Source organism: Palaemon carinicauda, chromosome 20 (genome assembly GCF_036898095.1).
Source record: "Palaemon carinicauda isolate YSFRI2023 chromosome 20, ASM3689809v2, whole genome shotgun sequence".
In the NCBI taxonomy this organism is placed as follows: Eukaryota; Metazoa; Arthropoda; class Malacostraca; order Decapoda; family Palaemonidae; genus Palaemon; species Palaemon carinicauda.
Window position 1 is genome coordinate 31,860,101 of NC_090744.1, and position 21,649 is coordinate 31,881,749.

Sequence of the window (21,649 nt, forward strand, 5' to 3'; positions counted from 1 at the left end):
TTTCAGGGTTAATAACACGTTAACATCAGGGTTTTTTCATTTCTTAAAACTGAAATTTGTAGACTTGTGCTTTCCCTCTTGCCATGTTTTAGTCTGTGGCAAGAAAATATTTACATGTATTTACATAGCTCTATATAATTTTGAGTACAATAATTATTGTACAGGTATTCCTAGCTTATTTACCATTATGTGGAGTTGATACCATAGTTAACCACTAAAGAAGTATTTACAGTTTTTAGGAACCTGTTTCAAGCATTAGGTGCAAAGGAATCAGTAGAACAGTATTCTTTTTTTTTTTACTTATAGGTATATGAAAATAATCTTCAAAATCTTGTATTTTCTAATTTGTTTGTACAGTATACTTTACTTTGTAAAATTAAATTCATTAAAATTGAGTGTTTAGCTGTGCAGAGGAAACAAATTAATTCTTTTACTTAGAATTCCCGTGAAAAGAAAACTCTAGATTTTGTGTGTACAATATATCAGTTGTCGCAATATGATTATCATCGTTTTGAAATATTTCTTACTATGTTGACTGAATTTGAATGATGAATGGAGCATGAAGAATATAAGTAAGAATTAACATTTCAAATAATATATTGAAGTAAACTATCCATGTAAAACTTTATGCCTGAACTCCACAAGCCCTAAAAGACTGGGCTTAATTGCTTGCTTCCTCACTTTGTAGGTTTCCGTCGAGGTACCGTGATGAATCGGTACGTTGCTGACCCAGTCAATGTACCACAGCCTCCTAACACGCTTAATCCAGTTCAGGCAGCTCCTCCAACATCATCTTATCTCCCAGCTTCTGGGCCAAATCAAAGTAGTATTCCTAATGCCCCACCTTCAGGTATGGGAGGAGCACCAACGTTCTACCCTGGGGCTCCAACGACAGGACCTGTTTATGATCAACTTCCAGCTAAGACTCCAGCGGCTCTTGATAATACTACTCCACGAGGATGGAATGATCCTCCGCCAATCTCGGCATCACGGAAGGTATGTAATCACCATCTTGATTTTATCAGACAAAATTAAAAGCTATTGTCTTATAGTAAAATTTGCATGAATTTTTAGTATTCTATATTTTTTCTTTTTCCTAGGTGTCATGTGAAATGTTCATTACACCAGTCAAATAGTGGTCCTTTTGTGTGTAGAGTTTGAATGACTTCTATACCCTGTTTCCTGATTACAGTACTCAATTTTTTTTTGTCGTTCATCATTGCAGAGATAAAACTTTAGTTCTCAAAACATCCTGGTTTATCTTGATAGAATTAGGAACTAACTATGAATACTGAAGATTTTTGGAGTATTTTCTTGGGTATGAGTGAATTGTTTATTTATGAAAACTGGTTTTAAGAATACTGTTCTGTAATGAGAATTTATTGGCACTATTAGGAAGGGCTTGTATATATAACTATTATGGGAAAGAACTTATGGAAGGTCAATGATTTAGTTATGTCATGGTTTCAGGGATACTTATTTAATGTATTTATGGTGTTTTTATGCTTTCAATTAATGAGGAATCTGTCCATTTTTTTTAGCTTTTAAAGTCTATTCTCCCGACTTACTCTGAAACTATCGAAAAAAGAGAAAGCTTATTTTTTCTCTTTTATCGTAACATTTGTTTTAAGTAGGTTTATTCACCTTTATGTAATTTTGATTCACCAACAATCATCACTATTCATTTTATATTACGTTTTTGCTTCCAACAAGAATTTTCTTGCTAAGGGCTTGGAGTATCCAATTGCAGTAAATTTTTCTATACAGGAAAAAGAAATAAGATTTAGACTAATATTGATGTAAACATTCAGTTTAAAGTTTACTTAAGGGTTCCAAAAGGTTCCAATAATTCTGAGAGAATTTAAAAGGGAAATAAATAGGCTTCGTTTACTATATCCAGTGTCGTAAAATCCTTTTTGAGGGGATGGCGAGAGCATGATAAACTCGAAGGAAATTATCTTTCCAAGTGTAAAAGGTAAAGAATCATTTGTGTCAGGATTTTAATATTTGGTAGAATTGAACAACTGTTGTCAGTATCTGTAATATGATTTTATCTGTGTCATAAAAAGATGTTACAGTTGCTTGTTCGTCTCAATATAGGGAAAAGGTTTGCGATTGTGGTGGATTCTATTTAAACCTAAATTTACTTTGCACGTGACCTGGTGTCACAGCTCCGCAGCTTGATCCGCCGGACCCGTAGCTTGGGTCCCCGGCTACCCCGAATTCTGAGATAGAAAACAGTGTTTGTAGTTTGGAGCCTAATATTCATCCAGTCAGTGAAGTAAGCGCCCATGAGCAACCTCTTGGTGCCATCACTAGTAACAAATTTGAGTCTTTAAAAGTTTGCCTTAAGCTCAAAAACTCTGGCATCATGATTTGAATGGCAGTGGCCGAATGCATCGTAGTGTAAGCTCAGCAACTAGTAGATCTTTAATTTTCCTTAGTTGTGTTAATGCTCGGGCTAGTACAGTAGGACCAAAAGTAAAATTAGTCATAAATCATCTTTGCCTAGTGTAGGAGCAAAGGCTACCTCTAGTAGTAAAAAAAAATGGGTAAAGTAAGATGTATGTCACATGATGGGTTTCTTTATCCGATTAGAGTAGTTGAAGCTTTATTAAGATAAAGCTGGAAACATTAGGGAAAAGATTTCTAATTTGTTTTATGTGGTTAGGATTCCAGGGGATCCTCTCTCCAAGAAAGCTATTTCCTATCTTATTAAGGACTTAGCCACTGAAGCCTACAGATAATTGTATTGAAAGTCATATGAGTGACTTGAAGGTTCAGGGTCATGATATTCGGAATGCAGCTACTTCCCTTTATTTGTATAGAAATCTTTCTTTAGAAAAAAATTTGCCAGCTACTCATTGGTGTACCAAATCAAGTTTGGCCGAGCACCAATTGAAAGAAGCCTGATTTTCTTGCAAGAGTTGCTAGGCATTAGGTGTGGGGGTAGCTGAATAGGATAGTAGGGTGTATGAGGAGAGATTCTTATTAAATTTACATCAAGTAAGTGTTTATGATTAATTTTCTTAATGATAGTTGGTGATTGTTTGGTGTTATGGTAGCTATATCCTTTTAGTGCAAAGTATTGAAAGTGTGTTTGCGGAAGTAATTCTTATTAAATAAATTCTTTTAAGTTTGTATCAATCCTTAGACCCTCATGGATATTTAGTATTAAGAATTTTCAATCTGGATTGTGAGGTATTGAGTGACTTACTAGCTTTTGGTTGTTACTTTTAAGCTTATGTTTATTAGAGGATAGTTTCAGCTAATTGGTGAATTTAAAGTAGGGTATTAAAACTGATACGCTCTTTCCTCCACTACCCCACCTCCATTAATGTGAGGAAGTTAGCCAGATGAACCTCAGGTGAGATAAATAAAAATAAATGGCATTTTAATTACAGTATTTAATTACTGTAATTATTTCTATATTTACCTGAGGTTCATCTCATGTCCCCTACCTCTTAACTGACTAGTGATATTAAAAGGCTGTTAAACCTGTTTTGACTTTGTAAACTGAAATGGCTGCTACTAGATGGCTTGTCCAAGTGCTTTTATTGTTATACACCTCCATATAAGCACAATAATCCACTAGAGGGTCCTGGCTATTGCAGTGAAAGAAAATAGGAAACTTTAGAATTTTAAAGTGGATGTTGTCATTTAGCTAGCTTTGATTAGGAAGCCAAATGAATTGCAATAATAAGATAGCATTTATTTCAAGTTGTGGCGTGTAGTTGTGAAAAAATTTAGATCGGATAAAATTTTAGAATAGATATTAAAGTTGCTCTTAGCAAATAAGCAGATTTGTATTGCAATATTAGATCATCATAAACCCATTACTGTACTCTTTCAGTTATAGAATTAAATTGTAATCAGACCTTACTGCACATGGCAATGAATTTTTCAAAATTTTCAAGGAATACTTTAAGATTCAAATATATTAATCCATTAGTTATTGTATTTTATGGTACTGTAATTTTGCTGAAATTAAATTAAGTCACGTTTCAAAAAGTTATGGCAAAAAAAGGATCAGTATTGGATCATAATACTACTGTATTGTTAAGATGCTCTGATTTATTCTTGGTTTTCTTAGTTGGTCTTATTGTCATGAAACTTCTTATTTTTCAATATTTAACTTAGCCGGTGATTATATAGCTGCAACTCTGTTGCTCGACAGACAACTCTACGGAAAAACTCGCCAGCGATCGCTACACAGGTTGCGGGTGTGCCCAACAGCGCCATCTGTCGACCAGATACCCAGTTCTCAATGTAAACAAAGACTCAATTTTCTCTCTGTCGCCGTGTCGGCAAGACGTACTTTACTCGCTGTTGCTAAACTGGAGTTTTTCACATCTAATTGGTGAAGTACTATATTCTAGTTTTGAGCTTTCGCTGTGCAGGGTTTTTCTTCACACAAATCCTTGAACTCTTTTTGATAACGGATTCTTTGTTGATGACTTTTTGATCGTTTTTTGGCTTTTCCCTTGACCAATTCAAAATGGCTGACCCTTCACAAGTCCCCAAATTTAGGAAATGCAATGCTAGGGACTGTTCTAGGCGTCTTCCGAAGGCTTCTATCGACCCTCACACTGTTTGTTCCAATTGTCGGGATAAAACCTGTCAATTGGAAGATCGGTGTGAGGAGTGCGTTGGCCTTTCGGAATTCGATTTTATCGAATTTCAAAAGTACACACGTAGGCTAGAGAGAGATAGAGTTAGGAGAAGTTCTTCTCGTTCTATTGATATATCCTCTCCTCATGCCCCACAACCTATTCCTTCCCCTGTAGTGGTTTCTCCTAACCCCCCTCCTGGCACTCAGGAACCATCGATGGCTGATATGATGCGTGCCATCCAGGCTCTGGGTGAGAGAGTTGAGTCCCTTGCTAGTGACCGTAATCAGCTCATGGCGGATGTGAAGGAGCTTAAGTGCCAAAGTGCAGTGGGAAGTGCTAAAGTGCCAAGTGATAGTGTTGTGGACAGTGTTGCGCTTGAGGGTTCGTCTGTTCGTGCCTGTCGTCCTCCTAGTCCGGGACCTCTTGCAAGCTCCCAAGTCCAGGGGAGAAGCAATGTCGTACGACGCATGGGTTCGAGAGGCTTTAATCAGCGAACAGACGTTCCCTCCGTGGTATCGGGCGTATCTACCCAAGATCGCTCCTACCTAACTAAGACGAGAGAGCCCATTTATACCTCGTCTTCTGAAGGTGTTTCTCGCAAGAAACTTTGGACCAAGGTCTCGCGACCGTTAAAACGTAAATCGGTCCCTTCAGCACAAGTCCAACGGCCCGGTTGTAGCCACTGGGTCAGTTCGGACTCGTTGCCGTCATCCGATGACTGCTCACCGCCTAAGAGAGGCAAAGCGGTACCGCTTCAGACAGTAACACCGTCTGTCGCCGCACCTGCTCCCGTAGACCCTAAGTGGTCTCTACTGCAAGACATGCAGTCTAAACTTACGTCTCTGATGCAGGACTTTCGTGCGGAGAAGGTTGCTGCCGTACCAGCTAGTGCAGTACCCAGCCTACAACCCTCCACGCGATCGGTTGTGCGTCCTGTGGACGCTGAGGTAACCTTCTCACGCACACCAGTTGAGAGAGTTCCTCCACCCATGCGTTCCAGTTTGATCTGCCAGCCGCATGTTGACGTTAAGCGACGCACGGAGGTTGCCGTTGACGTTCTGGATGTTCAACAACCGTCAGAGTTGCTTTGTTTTGACGCGGTGCATCAACCTCCGCAACCCAGTGTGGTTTCCACTGCGCACCCACATCAGTCTAGACAGTCTGGAGTAGACGCTGTGCGTCCCCACGCTACCATGGTTGTTGCCAGCTCACAGACTGGGCAGCAGTTCCATGACGTTGCGTCCGGCTCAGTCACGCATGCACCAGTGCGACCGGACTCAGCGAACCAGCCGTTACCCACTCCGTTGCCGTTTCCTCATCAGTTGTCGGATGAGGAACTTTCTGATGATGATGTTGCTGCACATATAGATGAACCACAATCAGAATTGGATGAGCCTAAGTCTACTCAACCCTCTTTGGACTTTAGAAAAGTTTTGGCCATTTTCAAAGAGCTGTTTCCTGACCAGTTTGTTTCTGTGGCTCCTCGTTCTCCGCCTTCAGAGTTTGTTTTAGGCATGCCGTCTACCACTCCTGCCTTTACTAGACTCGTCCTCGCACGCTCGTCCAAGAGAGCTTTGCGGGTGATAGGAGAATGGTTGCAGTCCAAGAAGAGTTTAGGGAAGACAGCCTTAGCTTTTCCCCCTGCTAGACTCTCTTCTAGATCGAGCGTCTGGTATGCCACGGGAGAAGTTCTCGGCTTGGGAGTTCCTGCCTCTGCCCAGGGCGACTTCTCAAGTCTTGTAGACTCTCCCCGCCGCCTTGCCATGAGACGCTCAAAGATATGTTGGTCATCTTCGGACCTGGACCACCTTTTGAAAGGAATCTTTAGGGCCTTCGAAGTTTTTAACTTCTTAGACTGGTGTCTAGGACCCCTAAGCAGGAAGATCTCTTTGACAGATAAAGAGACTTCCTTGCTCATTATGTCCTGCATGGACAAGGCCGTACGTGATGGGTCTAATGAGCTTGCTGCATCATTTGTGTCCGGAGTCCTAAAAAAGCGAGAAAATCTCTGCTCATTCCTTTCTGCTGGAGTTACACCGTGCCAGAGATCTGAGCTTCTCTTTGCTCCTCTTTCCAAGTGCCTTTTTCCAGAAGTCCTGATTAAGGAAATAGCCGCTTCGTTAGTGCAGAAGGACACTCACGATCTTGTTGCGTCCTCAGCTCGCAAAGCTCCCCCTTTGCCTACCTTGTCAGCTAGACCAAGGATGGACACTCCAGCGTCTCGTTTTATTCCGCCCTTTCGTGGCAGAGCCTCCAGCAGAGGAGGTGCTCGTGCCGAAGGGAAACAAGGGAAGAAGAAAGGATCCAAGTCCTATAAGGGCAGAGTCTGACTGCCCGCATCTTCAGACAGCAGTGGGAGCCAGACTCAAGAACTTCTGGCAGACCTGGGAGAAGAGAGGCGCAGATGCACAATCTGTGAAGTTGCTCAGAGAGGGGTACAAGATCCCTTTTGTACGGAAACCCCCTCTAGCAACGTCTCCCATCGATCTCTCTCCCAGGTACAGAGAGGAAGACAAGAGACGAGCCTTGAAACGGGAAGTGTCTCTTTTACTAGAGAAGGGAGCGGTGGTCAAAGTCTCGGACCTTCAATCTCCGGGATTCTACAACCGCCTCTTCTTGGTTTCAAAGAAGACAGGAGGGTGGAGGCCGGTGCTAGACGTCAGTGCTCTGAATGTCTTTGTCACAAAGCAGACGTTCTCCATGGAGACCACAAAGTCAGTCTTAGCAGCGGTCAGAAGGGAAGACTGGATGGTCTCATTAGATCTAAGGGACGCCTACTTCCACGTCCCCATCCACCCGGACTCCCAACCTTTTCTGAGATTCGTTTTCGAAAAGGTGGTCTACCAGTTTCAGGCCCTGTGCTTTGGCCTAAGCACAGCTCCTCTTGTGTTTACGAGGCTGATGAGGAATGTAGCCAAATTCCTCCATTTATCGGGCATCCGAGCCTCCCTTTATTTGGACGACTGGCTTCTCAGAGCCTCTTCCAGTCGTCGCTGTCTGAAGGATCTAAAGTGGACTCTAGATCTGACCAAGGAATTGGGTCTCCTTGTCAATATGGAAAAGTCGCAACTGGTCCCATCCCAAACTATTGTGTATTTAGGGATGGAGATTCACAGTCTAGCTTTTCGGGCTTTTCCGTCGGCCCCCAGAATAAGCCAAGCCCAGTTATGCATCCAGAACATGCTGAAGAAGGAACACTGCTCAGTCAGGCAGTGGATGAGTCTGGTAGGGACGCTATCATCCCTGGAACTTTTTGTGTCATTAGGAAGACTACACCTCCGTCCTCTTCAATACCATCTAGCATTTCACTGGAAAAAGGACAAGACGCTAGAAGCGGTCTCGATCCCCATTTCCGAAAAGATGAAGTCTTGTCTGACTTGGTGGAAGGACAGTATCAACCTCAGAGAGGGTCTTCCCCTGGCTGTTCAGACTCCCAACCACGTTCTCTTCTCGGACGCATCGGACGTAGGCTGGGGCGCGACATTAGACGGTCGGGAATGTTCAGGACTGTGGAACTCGAGTCAAAGGATCATGCATATCAACTGCAAGGAGCTGCTGGCAGTACATCTGGCCTTGAAAAGCTTCAGGTCTCTCCTTCGAGGCAAAGTGGTGGAAGTGAACTCGGACAACACCACTGCCTTGGCGTACATCTCCAAGCAAGGAGGGACCCACTCACTGACGTTGTACGAGATCGCAAGGGACCTGCTCATCTGGTCAAAAGGTCAAGACATAACACTAGTAACGAGGTTCATCCAAGGCAACTTGAATGTCATGGCAGATTGTCTCAGTCGGAAAGGGCAAGTAATTCCAACATATTGGACCCTCCACAAGGATGTATGCAAGAGACTTTGGGCCACTTGGGGCCAGCCAACCATAGATCTCTTTGCAACCTCGATGACCAAGAGGCTCCCAATATATTGCTCACCAGTCCCAGACCCAGCAGCAATACATATAGATGCCTTTCTCCCAGATTGGTCACATCTAGATCTATACGCATTCCCACCGTTCAAGATTGTCAACAAGGTACTGCAGAAGTTCGCCTCTCACGAAGGGACAAGGTTGACGCTAGTTGCTCCCCTCTGGCCCACGAGAGAATGGTTCACCGAGGTACTTCGATGGCTAGTAGACGTTCCCAGAAGTCTTCCTCTAAGGGTGGACCTTCTACGTCAGCCACACGTAAAGAAGGTACACCAAAGCCTCCACGCTCTTCGTCTGACTGCCTTCAGACTATCGAAAGACTCTCGAGAGCTAGAGGCTTTTCGAAGGAGGCAGCCAGTGCGATTGCTAGAGCAAGGAGAGCATCCACCCTTAGAGTCTACCAATCGAAGTGGGAAGTCTTCCGAAACTGGTGCAAGTCAGTCTCTGTATCCTCGACCAGTACCTCTGTAGCTCAAATAGCTGACTTTCTCTTATACCTGAGAAAAGGACGATCCCTTTCAGCTCCCACTATCAAGGGCTACAGAAGCATGTTGGCATCGGTCTTCCGGCATAGAGGCTTAGATCTTTCCAACAATAAAGATCTTCAGGACCTCCTTAAGTCTTTTGAGACCACGAAGGAGCGTCGTTTGGTTACACCTGGTTGGAATTTAGACGTGGTACTAAGATTCCTCATGTCAGACAGGTTTGAGCCGCTACAATCAGCCTCCCTGAAAGATCTCACTTTAAAGACACTTTTCCTGGTTTGCTTAGCCACAGCTAAAAGAGTCAGTGAGATTCATGCCTTCAGCAAGAACATCGGATTTTCGTCAGAAAAAGCTACATGTTCGCTACAACTTGGTTTTCTAGCCAAAATGAGCTGCCTTCTCGACCTTGGCCGAAATCGTTCGATATTCCCAGCTTATCGAATATGGTAGGCAATGAACTAGAAAGAGTCTTATGCCCTGTGAGAGCTCTTAAGTTCTATTTAAAGCGAACTAAACCTTTACGAGGCCAATCTGAAGCTTTATGGTGTTCAGTTAAGAAACCATCTTTGCCTATGTCAAAGAATGCTTTATCCTACTTTATCAAGACTGTTAATACGAGAAGCTCATTCACATCTGAGTGAGGAAGACCAAGCATTGCTTAAGGTGAGGACACACGAAGTTAGAGCTGTCGCAACTTCCGTGGCCTTTAAGCAAAATAGATCTCTGCGAAGTATAATGGACGCAACCTATTGGAGAAGCAAGTCAGTGTTTGCGTCTTTTTATCTAAAGGATGTCCAGTCTCTTTACGAGGACTGCTACACACTGGGACCATTCGTAGCAGCGAGTGCAGTAGTGGGTGAGGGCTCAACCACTACAATTCCCTAATTCCATACCCTTTTAATCTTTCTCTTGAGATGTTTTTATTGTTGTTTTTTTGGGTTGTCCGGAAGGCTAAGAAGCCTTTCGCATCCTGGTTGATTTGGCGGGTGGTCAAAGTCATTTCTTGAGAGCGCCTAGATTAGGGGTTTGATGAGGTCCTGTTGTATGGGTTGCAACCCTTGATACTTCAGATCCTAGGGGTCGATCAGCATCCTAAGAGGATCGCGAGGCTCCGTAAGGAAGACGTACTTAAAAGGCAGAGTAATTGTTCAAGTCGACTTCCTTACCAGGTACCTATTTATTTTGTTTTTGTAATTTTGATAACTTCTAAAATGAAATAAAAAACTCTTAGCTCATAAAAGTGTAAACATATATTACTGGTCTCTACCCACCATCCTGGGTGTGAATCAGCTATATAATCACCGGCTAAGTTAAATATTGAAAAATGTTATTTTGATTATAAAATAAATTTTTGAATATACTTACCCGGTGATTATAAATTAAATGACCCTCCCTTCCTCCCCAATAGAGACGCAGTGGGACGAGGAGAAAATTGAGTCTTTGTTTACATTGAGAACTGGGTATCTGGTCGACAGATGGCGCTGTTGGGCACACCCGCAACCTGTGTAGCGATCGCTGGCGAGTTTTTCCGTAGAGTTGTCTGTCGAGCAACAGAGTTGCAGCTATATAATCACCGGGTAAGTATATTCAAAAATTTATTTTATAATCAAAATAACATTTTTAATCATGTTGGACAGCATTGTAAGTCAGAAAATCAGGTGACCTTGCATTAGAAGTGAAGGAAGCTTCCTCATATTTATAATAATATATCTGATAGCATTTTAAGTTTGGATAGTAAGTGACATTTTGTTAAAAGTGTATACATCTACACTATGTCCTATGTACAGTACCGTATTAGATAATTTTCACTGCAATTTACTCTCATTGACACACTTCTTCATGGCATATAGATGAACTTTTGTATTCATGTAATAGTATTATTGTAGAATGAATAATAATTTTTATTGTATGTTGAGTCATAAGGCCCCAGTCCCTTATGGTTGAAATTTAGTTGCCATAAAAAATTTTGCCTTTGTGTGGAACAAATTTTTTAGGTATCTACTTCCAAGTTCTGTAGTTTTATATTAAGCCAAGTGTAGTTGACACTGATGGGTAGACCTAAACCTATGTTAGATTTGATAGACCTAATCCTCGTGATGCCTCATTTGAGCTTTTGACGTGAGGAGTAATGCTTGATTTTATGAAATACCAGGAGTTCGATGGTGATATTAGGCTTGGTGGAGGCCATTCGGGTGACAAGAGGTTGCTGAAACTAAAACAGGTTGGTTTATTTATTGGGCAGCATGAGGCATGTCAGCTTTTGCAAAGGGCCATGCTATCTGCCATCACCAACTGCTCTTGAGACTTGTGTGTTTGGGAGTGGGGAAAGCTTATTTTTTCACCATCTGTTTTGTATGATAATCCATTTCATAGTGTATTTTCTTTGACAGATCTCAGAACTACATTCTGAAATTCCTTCTTTATTTGTCTCTCACTGGAATTTTACTTGAATTATTGTAAGACCTGTTGCTTAATCTTGGGAATAGATGCTGCTGTGCAGATAGATGATGTAAAGCTAATACTTGCAGTCCAATAAGGGGATCTTTATTGGCATTAAATAGATTGAAAGAGAATGATAGAAAAGTCACTTTTAGAGCATGAATTTGAGTAGCCCATGTATGTCAGTTATAGATTAATCTGACTTTTGATATTCAAGGGACAAGTACCACCTGTGAAGTATGTCAGTTGCTTAATAGTATCACCAAGGACATTAACAAGCTTTGTACTCAAGACTGAAGCTATCTAGCTTTTTAGTTGTATAAATTTAAGATGAAACGTAGCATGCAGTATTTTTAGTTATCCTGAATATTTGTCATTTAGGCCTTCAAAGAACTCTTGCAAAGATACCTATGAAGTCTCACCAGAGTGCTTTGTATTGGCTTTCTAATAAACTTTGTAGCCGCCTTTGAAAAGGAAAGAAAAACAGTCTTTATTCACTGTTTTAACTAACATTATTTAATTTTGATTGTATCAGATTGGCAGAGTTCTCGTAGATGCAGTGCTGTGATATTGTTGACTTACGATACAGTACTGTAATATTGTTGACTTATGGTACCTGTTCTAGATAAGATTTATTAGCTTGGGAATTTTATATCAAGGACTTTGTTTTAGATGTTAAAAAATTTGTGATATGTGGTCTTGTTTTGTCAGTATTTGGATTTCAGTATTGTTTTTATACCCATACTATTTTATTTCAGTATTAAAGAATGATATATGCCTGAAGATTCACTTGGAATTGGAAATCACTTCATGTTCTTGGGTGATCATTTATTATGCAGTACTTGATATGTCTCGTACGATATAGGCTCTTAGCGAGAATACTTTTGGCTCCTGTTGTTATTTCTCTACATATTCTTTCAGACCTAGTTTTTTTTATTTTGCTTTACTTGGCTTTTCACCTATCAGTTAAAATAAAATTCTTGGGAGAGAAGTCTGAGAGTATCATATTGAAATTTGACTTTTTGTTATTTTAAAAGTACAGTACTTTACAATGATAATGATATTGGTGATTATGATAGTGGATATGGGACCTAAAGGACACATGTTTAAATCCAATCTAAGGTATATAAAACTATTAATACTGGATGTTCGTTGGAATTTTGTTACTGTTATCTCATGTCTGTTTTTTTTATATTCAAGAATTTCTGTACTGAGGAAAAGACCCCTTGTATAATTCATCTCCATCGGATATAGCTGAGCATTATGAATCAGTTTGTAACAAGGGTGTTGAAGGATCTTTTCACTTGACAAACTACAGCGCTATCCATTCCTCTGCTTTGAGAGACCTTTGTTGTGTGTGTCAGTTTGCCTTTAATTTATGAATCCTTCATTTCAAGTTCTGATGTTTAAACACCTTTGAAGTCCAGAAATAACTTGAAGTGATTAGCGCTATACTTATTTATTGTTGGTCTTGTGTATTAGAAAGATGAAAGATTAAGATAGCATTGATTATTACTTGCAATTATTTTTAAGAGGACCCAAGATTTCCCCGAGGCATGTTCTCGACTTTATTTAATTCATGTTTTTGAAAGGTTTACGTATATACTTTTTTATCATACTGGATGTTTTGCAGGCTGGGTCAGAAGTTTTGAGTTTAAAATTTCTATAACATCAATTTTCTTATCATTTTCTTTCTTATAGCTCGATTTATAAGTACAAATGCTTATTTATTGGAGATTGTTATTTTGAAAACACTCAAGTTTGTCATAGATTAATTTTATATATGTTCTTATGACTATGAACTTACTACAAAATCATGAATTGCTGAGGGAAGTAATTATTGCATTTTTAAAATGTTCAAATATTAGCTTCCTTATTACTGATATGGCTGTTCTTTCTTTTGAAAATCATAGAGATGCACTAGTTGCTGGCATGTAAGCAGTAAAGACGCCATTGCAAGTTCCCTTGCAAAATTTGTCTAAACCATAATTATCGTTATTTGGAAGAAAATTACCACACAACAGTGAAGAAAGCTCTGGGTGATAGGAGAATAGATGTAAGAGAGGCAAGAGAGCGTGGTAGAAATAGGAATGAATGGCGAGCGATTGTGACGCAGTTCCGGTAGGCCCTGCTGCTTCCTCCAGTCACCTTGGATGACGGCGTAGGTAGCAACAGTAGGGGATTCAGCGTATTGAAGTTTCATCTTTGGTGGATAACGGGAGAGGGTGGGCTGTGGCACCCTAGCCGTACCAGCCGAACTCGGTTGAGTCCTTCGTCAGGCTGGGAGGAGCGTAGAGAGGAAAGGTCCAACAACCCCTTTTTTTTTATGTCGGCTACCCCCCAAAATTGGGGCAAGTGCCTTGGTATATAGATAGATGGATAGATCTTGGAAGTGCTTTAGGCAGCAATTTCGATCAAGAGATCTGCATTGCAAAGCCTCCATTCTTGCTTCCTGTCTTCCATAATGCTGACCATTTTCCTAACTTTTCCTTCATAATGCAACTGCAGGGTTTCCTTCTGCTGCAAATTGGCACCAAAGACCTCTTAGGTCACAATTCTGGGCTTTCTGTTCCAAATTCATGCTTTTGTAAATCAGTCCAAAAATGGTACCTGTATTATTAAAGATTTGAAACAAGTAGTGTGATACTATGATGTGTGTATACTGTATATATGTATTTAGGAAGCCATTTGAACAATACACATTTTAGTACTATGGAAAAGAAAACATGGAATCGAAGGAAACGCCAAGTTTTGACAATGCTCAATCCTTAGGTATGATGTTTCTATGTCAGATGGCAAGTTGTACGAGATTCTTGTCAAGTGACTAGCTGGTCGTTCATTATTGATTTTTAGGGATAGTGACCTTTGCTAAGTGAATCTTGGAGTGGCATCGTGGTGCAAGATTAGCTTATCAATAAGATGTTTGTTCTACTGCAGTTCATTTTTATGTCATACATTACATGTACTGACTTCATCACTTTATTTTAAATCAGTTTGCTATTAAGACTTATATTAAAAGGATTAGAGATATATTTGCACAAAGAAAGGTTTTCAGGGAATGGATGGTGTGGTGTATGTGCCAGGTCCAAGATATCCATAGCATCATTCTGAAATCTGGTCTAATGGATGAAACCTATCGAGATTTTATATACTGTCATTAAGTTGAACTTTTCCAGCAGGGTCTGATGCACCGTTAGACCTTAATATTTGCAGGTATCTTAGGCAACAGACACCAGCAAATATTGAAATTTTCAAATAATTGCTGACCACCTCGATGATCCTCCCATGGCTGTATTTTCTTGTAGGCTTATAACTATGTAAAAATTTAGAGATAAAATAGAAAATAGTGTTGACATCACTAGATACAGGAAAGCAATCACAGCCATATACCGGTGATGTCAACTACATAAGTCTGCATAGAGAAGACAAAGTCATTATACAATGGTTTTAAAATTCCCATAAGTATAACAAGTATTGGTCTCAACTTGCTCTCCCCTGTCATATAAATGAGTATGCTGTGCTATATGTATTTTGGTTAATATAACTTTGTGCTTTTATGTCTTTTAAGTTTATGAATTGGCAATTATCTAGGAAGATGGCACTAAATTACCTCACCAGTCTCAATGCCTGGCCTCTGGCCTAAAATTTATAAATCAGTACAAATACTGCCTAGCATATTGAATTATTTAACTGTAAAGAGTAAGTTGGGTTTTAAAATTATTTATATATATATATATATATATATATATATATATATATATATATATATATATATATATATATATATATACATACATAAATATATATACATAAATATATATACATAAATATATATATATATATATATATATATATATATATATATATATATATATATATATATATATATATATATATATATATATATATATATATACACATATATATATATATATATATATATATATATATATATATATATATATATATATATATATATATATATATATTTGTTCCGACACATAGACTTACCTTGAAACACTTTATAGGAGATTACTGGTAACTCCTCTCCGACGACCAGATTTTTACGTAGTTTCCCCCTACTTCCATGTTCTATACTGTCCTGAATAACGGGAAATAACATGACCTGGGGGCATTGCCCAGGCAGGTCGCCCGTCTTTGAGAAGCTCGCCCCAGTAAGTTTTCTGGTCGGTTCGTGAACACACGTGCTTCACGAAGCTCCTCATACTCCGTGCGATTCCCTTTGTGTTTGGTTCCACGTGCTTCCCACGTGATCGGGATCTCTTAGTGTGTGTTTAGTGCTTTCACTACGTGCTTTTGATTTCGCTCCCTTGTGCTTTCCTAGTGTTTTAGTGCTTTTCCTTTGTGGCTTGCTTGTGTCTACGGCCCTTTGTGTTGCGTTATGGAACACGTTCGCCGTTGTCCTGGGCCTAGGGCCGGTAGATCATGCGGGGCTTTTCTGTCTAAGCCCGAGGTTGACCCGCATACGTTGTGTACCTCGTGTAGGGGTAAAGCTTGTTCGCCGTCGGATAAGTGTTCCGAATGTGCCGATTGGCCCGAGGTCCAGTGGATAAAATTCCGTACCAAAAAGAAGAAGGCATCGAAGAAGTCCCCTAGGAAGACTAGCGTTTCTTCCCCTGCGACTTCAGCAGGAGAAGGGTCAGGTAGGGTACATCCGCCTTCCCCTACCCAAAGTAAGGGGCGAGGTAAGTCCAGGGAGAACATGCAGTTGGCTCCTCTTTCCCAAGAGAGGGAATTTGTGGGCGGTCCTTCGTTGGCCAAGGCAAGTCAGGCGACCGTAAGTGAGTGTAGTGGGGGTCCGGGGGACGTGGCTCTCTCTCATAAGGGCCACGTCTCGTCGGGGGACCCCATGTAATCTAATAGTGTCCCTTTTTCTTCGTCAGGTTCCTGGGTGGAAGTTCCAGGGTCATCAGCGACGAGTGGTGGCGTCGGCAGAGAGGAGTCCCCGCAAGAAGATCCATTGGCTTGGGACGTGCCGAGGACTCCGATGAGGTCCCCACTGGACATGGAGGAAGGCCTTGGCGAGGCCTTCCCCGGTTTGGCGGGCCCGTCGGGATGGTTGCCGCCGAAGACTTCGCTACAGGAGAGTCTCCCCATTCCTTCTCCGTCAGGGGTACGGCGTAGCCCCAAGAAAACGCAGTCACGTGCTAGGTCACGATACGGAGGTCAGTCTTTCTCGTCAGGACGTGACTCTTCGGATTCGTCAAGCAGTGAACGGAGGAGACGACAGAGGAGGAAACGAGATCGGTCGGTGCGGAGGAACTCCCCTTTGCGGTCTCCCACAAGATCTCGGGACAGGGTGAGTCCCAGTTCCCCTCCTCCCAAAAGCAGGAGAACAACCCCCCCAGTAGGGACGTGGAAACGAGGTCGGTCTGTGCGGAGGAACTCCCCTTCGCGGTCTCCCACAGGATCTCGGGACAGGATGAGTCCCCGTTCCCCTACACCCAAAAGCAGGAGACCAGTCTCTCCGAAAGGGACGTGGGTGTTTGTCCCAGAGAACAACTTTAAAGTCTTTTCCAAGCCTATTGGTTCGACACATGAGCGGGCAGGAGACAGTCCCCCTAGAAGGACCTCCACGTGCCGCGTCAGGGAGTCACCAGATGAGCGAAGGGCTACATCTTGCAGGCCTAAGACCCGTCCTGGAGACGTTTATCCCGCCCAGCGCAGGGGGCCGTCGTCTAGGCCGGGCAGCCTCGACAGGTCTCCCCATCGAGACCCCAGAAGGGGAAGGACACCTCCGTCGAACTATCTCACGGAGGACACCGTTTCACCGAAAAAGGCCACGAAGAGGAGAGGGACGGCGGACATCGAAGGTAAAGGGAACCGTGGACCCCGCCATCACGGCAGAGACCGAGATCACGATTCGCCCCGTCGGTCGGAAGGAGGGGAGGGCGAGTCGGCGGTGACGGAGGACTCAGCGTACAGGAGAGTCCTTGCCTTAATTAGGGGTTATAACAACCTTATAGAACCCGCCACTCAAGAGGAAGAACCCTGGACTTCAGGCCTGAACAAGTTCATAGCGGTCCCCGCCCAGAAAAAGTCCTCTCTCTCTCTTCCCGAGGCCAGTAACGTGGGGATTGGAAAGACTCGCATTGATAAGGTCATATCCCGCAATAGCGACTCCTGCAGGGGTCACAGCTCAGCAAAGCTCCTACAGGGTTTGAAGTCGCAGACGAAATACTACTCTTTAGAAAATAGGCCGACCGGTGCGTGCAAGACCGAGGAAACCATAGACATCCTGTGCCAGGGCATCTCCGACGGGAGGGCATCGGCAGCATCTACCTTCTTCTCCCCTTCCGAGTCGGCAATGATGGAGGAGATGTCCAAGGACTTAGTTAATGTGGCCTCCTGGCTGGATTGGTGGGCCACCACCCTAGTAGGCACCCAGATTCCTACAGACTCCATGGAACATGCAAAACGGGAGGCTCTGAATGAGTTGCTGGGATCAGGTAGCCGCGCCCTTAAATTCCTGACCTTTCAGTCTTTGGCTCTCTCCGCAAACTGGATTCTCCGGAGAAGAGACGCCCTAGTCAAGAACCTTCCCATTAAGATTCCTGACAGGGAAGCTAAAGCCTTGAAGACCTGCTCCGTCTGGGGGGAGCAGCTTATTCCGACGAAGAAGGCGGAAGAGGTCGTGGAGAAGTTGGCCAAAAAGAGGGAGCTACCTACCCTGAAGCCACAGGCGGCACGCCGCCCCATCTTCAGGAGGCCAGTGACAGAAGCACCCATGGCCGTGCGTACCACACCAACTCAAGGAAGGAGGGAACCCTCGTCAGGACAGTGGTCTTCCTCTGTGGTTCCCCCCCGAAGAGGTTCATCTTCTAACCCCCCGACGTATAGGTCTTCTTTCTACTCCTCCAGGAGGGGGAGAACAGGCCGTTCTTCCCGTAGGAGATAAGATGGGAGGCCCCCCTCCCCTGCCCAAGCCTCAGGCAGGGGGATGCCTCAGACTCACTTGGCAAGCATGGAAGCTCCACGGAGCAGATCCGTGGACAGTTACAGTACTAAAGGAGGGCTACAGGACCCCCTTCATGGAAGAGACACCCCCCCTAGTTCCAGCAACGCAGGCAGACTGGTTGGTGCCCAAGGACCTGGCGAAGAGGGCAGCGTTGGACGAAGAAGTTAAGACGTTGCTGCAGAAGGGAGCTTTAGAAACAGTGACATTCCCGGGTCCGGGGTTCTACAGCCGCCTGTTCCTAGTGGAAAAAGCGACAGGAGGGTGGAGACCTGTAATAGACCTGTCAGCCCTCAACAGGTTTCTCAGGAAAGTGACCTTCAAAATGGACACTCCAAGAACGGTCATGGCGTCCTTGAGAGAGGGCGACTTTATGATTTCTATAGACCTCAAGGACGCCTACTTCCAAGTGCCCATTCATCCGTCGAGCAGGAAGTTTCTCCGGGTCAAGTGGGGTACCCAGGTGTTACAATTCAAGGCCCTATGCTTCGGTCTTTCAACAGCCCCCCAGGTATTCACGAGGGTCTTTACGACGGTCTCCATATGGGCCCACGAACGGGGCATTCGACTCATCAGGTACCTGGACGACTGGTTACTCCTTTCATCCTCAAAGGAAGACTTGAAACAACAGGGCGAAGATCTTCTTCAATTGTGCAAGACCCTGGGCATCGTGGTCAACTTGGAGAAATCACAGCTAACCCCATCCAACAGGAGGACGTACCTTGGAATGGTCCTGGATTCGTTACAGGTCAAGGCATTCCCAACCACGGAAAGGCTGGACAACCTGGATCGAGTGCTCCGGCCCTTCCTTCTGGGTCGCCCCAGAAGAGCGCAGGATTGGCAAAGGTTGGTAGGGCACCTGGTGTCCCTAGAGAAGCTGGTACTTCACGGGAGACAGAACTTAAGGGTGGTTCAATGGAACCTGAAAGAACATTGGAACCAGAAAAGTTCCCCGGACATTGTGGTCCCTCTCCTTCAGGAGTCCAGGAAGGCCTTGGAATGGTGGCAGGATCGGTCGAACACCCTAAGGGGGATGCCACTGTCCTCCCAACCTCCGGAGGTTCTTCTCTTCACGGACGCATCGAAGGACGGGTGGGTAGCCCATCTCCGGGAAAAGACAGCAAAGGGGGCGTGGTCAGAGGGGGAGAAATCCCTACACATAAATATCCTGGAAATGAGAGCGGTCCAAGAAGCCTGCAACCACTTCGAGGAGGACATGAGAGGGCATTCGGTGGCCCTAATGTCAGACAATGCAACGGTGGTGGCTTACGGGAAGAAGGAGGGGGGACTGAGATCAAAAGAGTTGTGCGAACTAGCCCTTCAAATCCTAAAATGGGCGGAACAGAAGGACGTCATCCTGACGGCAAGGTTCATCCCAGGGAAGAACAACGTCCTAGCAGACGGCCTCAGCAGAGTGGGGCAAGTGGTAGCAACAGAATGGTCCCTACACCCACAAGTGGCAAGCTACATTATACAGATGTGGGGATCTCCGGTAATGGATCTGTTTGCAACAAGGTTGAACGCGCAACTCCCCGTATTTTGTTCTCCCGTCCCAGATCCGAAGGCGGCAATGGAAGACGCCTTTCAGCACAAGTGGGACGGACTGGACGTGTACGCCTTCCCCCCCTTCTCCCTGATAAGGCAGGTCCTCAACAGAGTAAGGGCAGCAACCAACCTAAGGATGACTTTGGTAGCGCCTTGGTGGCCGGAGAGAGAATGGTTCGCGGACCTAAGGAACCTCACCGTCCTACCTCCTTGGCCTCTACCCGGCAGGTCAGACCTATTAAAACAACCTCACTTTCAGCGGTTTCACAGAAACCCGCAAGCCCTTCGTCTTCACGCCTGGAGATTATCCAGCGGCTCCTGAAGAAGCAAGGGTACTCCGGCAAGACAGCCAGGAGGATGTCGCTATACCTGAGGAAATCATCCACAGCCGTCTACCAGTCTAAGTGGGCGGTATTCGTGAAGTGGTGCAGGGACAAGAAGTTAGAGCCCTTGGAAGCGTCAGTGCCCGTGATAGCCGACTTCATGGTTTATCTCAGGGACAAGTTAGACATGTCAGTTCCAGCGATCAAGGGAGTTCGGGCGGCCCTGGGTCAAGTCTTTCTTCTCAAGGGCATAGATCTCGGCTCCTCCAGGCATATCTCCATGCTTATCAGAGTGTTCGAACAATCATGCCCCCCTTCCGCCCCTAGAATCCCGAGTTGGGACTTAGCGCGAGTCCTAGATATGTTACGGAAACCACCATTCGAGCCCTTAAAGGACATTGATGACAAGAATCTCACGTTCAAGGCGGTCTTCTTGCTAGCATTAGCCTCGGCTAAGAGGGTGGGCGAGCTACACGGACTGTCATTCGAGGTGGAACACACTAGGGGATGGAAGGAAGTAACCTTTAAGTTTGTCACATCCTTCGTCGCCAAGACCCAGAACCCCTCGGTGTGGGATCCGAGGTTTGAGAGTTTTTCGATTCCGGCAATCCCGAATAAAGGAAACCCGGAGGACCTAAAATTATGCCCGGTCAGGACTATTAGGAAATACCTTAAGAGAACGGCAAACCTCCGCCCGTCTATCAAGAATCCCTTCGTCTCATGGGGAAAAATAAAGAAAAACATATCCAAAAATACGGTTTCGTTCTGGCTCAGGAAAGTGATCACGCAAGCCTACTTAAAACAAGGTCTTCCTACACCGGGGAAACCCAGAGCTCACGATGTTCGGGGCATTAGCGCCTCTCTAACGTTCGAAAAGAACAGGTCAGTAGCGCAGGTTCTTCGAGCGGGAACTTGGTCCAACCAGTCGACCTTCACCGCACATTATCTCAAATACTGTACGAGAAAGTCTCTAGACGGGTTTTCTATCGGGCCGGTCATCTCAGCCCTGCATTCGGTTTGACGGCTCAAGCCCCAGGCTCAATCGCGAAACATAAAGTATCTAGACACAAGGAGCCGAGTTCTATTTTCCCCCCTTTTCTAACTTTCTCGTACCGTCAGTCGTCATCAAGAAATATCGCTCATTACACAAGACGAAAATTCGCCATATCAAGCACAACGAAGATATTGCAGAAGGGTAAGTGTTATATCACACTTAATGAGTCTTTTACGTAGTTTTCCCTACTGTCCATCGGGGTCAGGGCTAAAGGGCACTCCCCCCTCCTAAGGTGTAAGTCTCCTATAAAGTGTTTCAAGGTAAGTCTCTGTGTCGGAACAAATCACAAATTTTAA

At 43.9% G+C, this 21,649-nt stretch overlaps 1 protein-coding gene across 10 annotated transcripts in view; it reads left to right on the top strand.

Moving 5' to 3' along the window:
• The window catches only part of LOC137660261 (protein transport protein Sec31A-like), a 129,140-nt gene that overhangs the window by 63,360 nt on the left and 44,131 nt on the right, over window positions 1-21,649 (top strand). For 8 of the 10 annotated variants that reach the window (XM_068395020.1, XM_068395011.1, XM_068395014.1 and 5 more), the window contains 2 exons: window positions 689-996; window positions 11,169-11,237. In XM_068395020.1, the coding sequence (XP_068251121.1) occupies window positions 689-996; window positions 11,169-11,237 (377 nt within the window). The remainder of the gene's footprint in view (window positions 1-688; window positions 997-11,168; window positions 11,238-21,649) is intronic. The other 2 variants (XM_068395019.1, XM_068395016.1) reach the window with 2 other exon arrangements.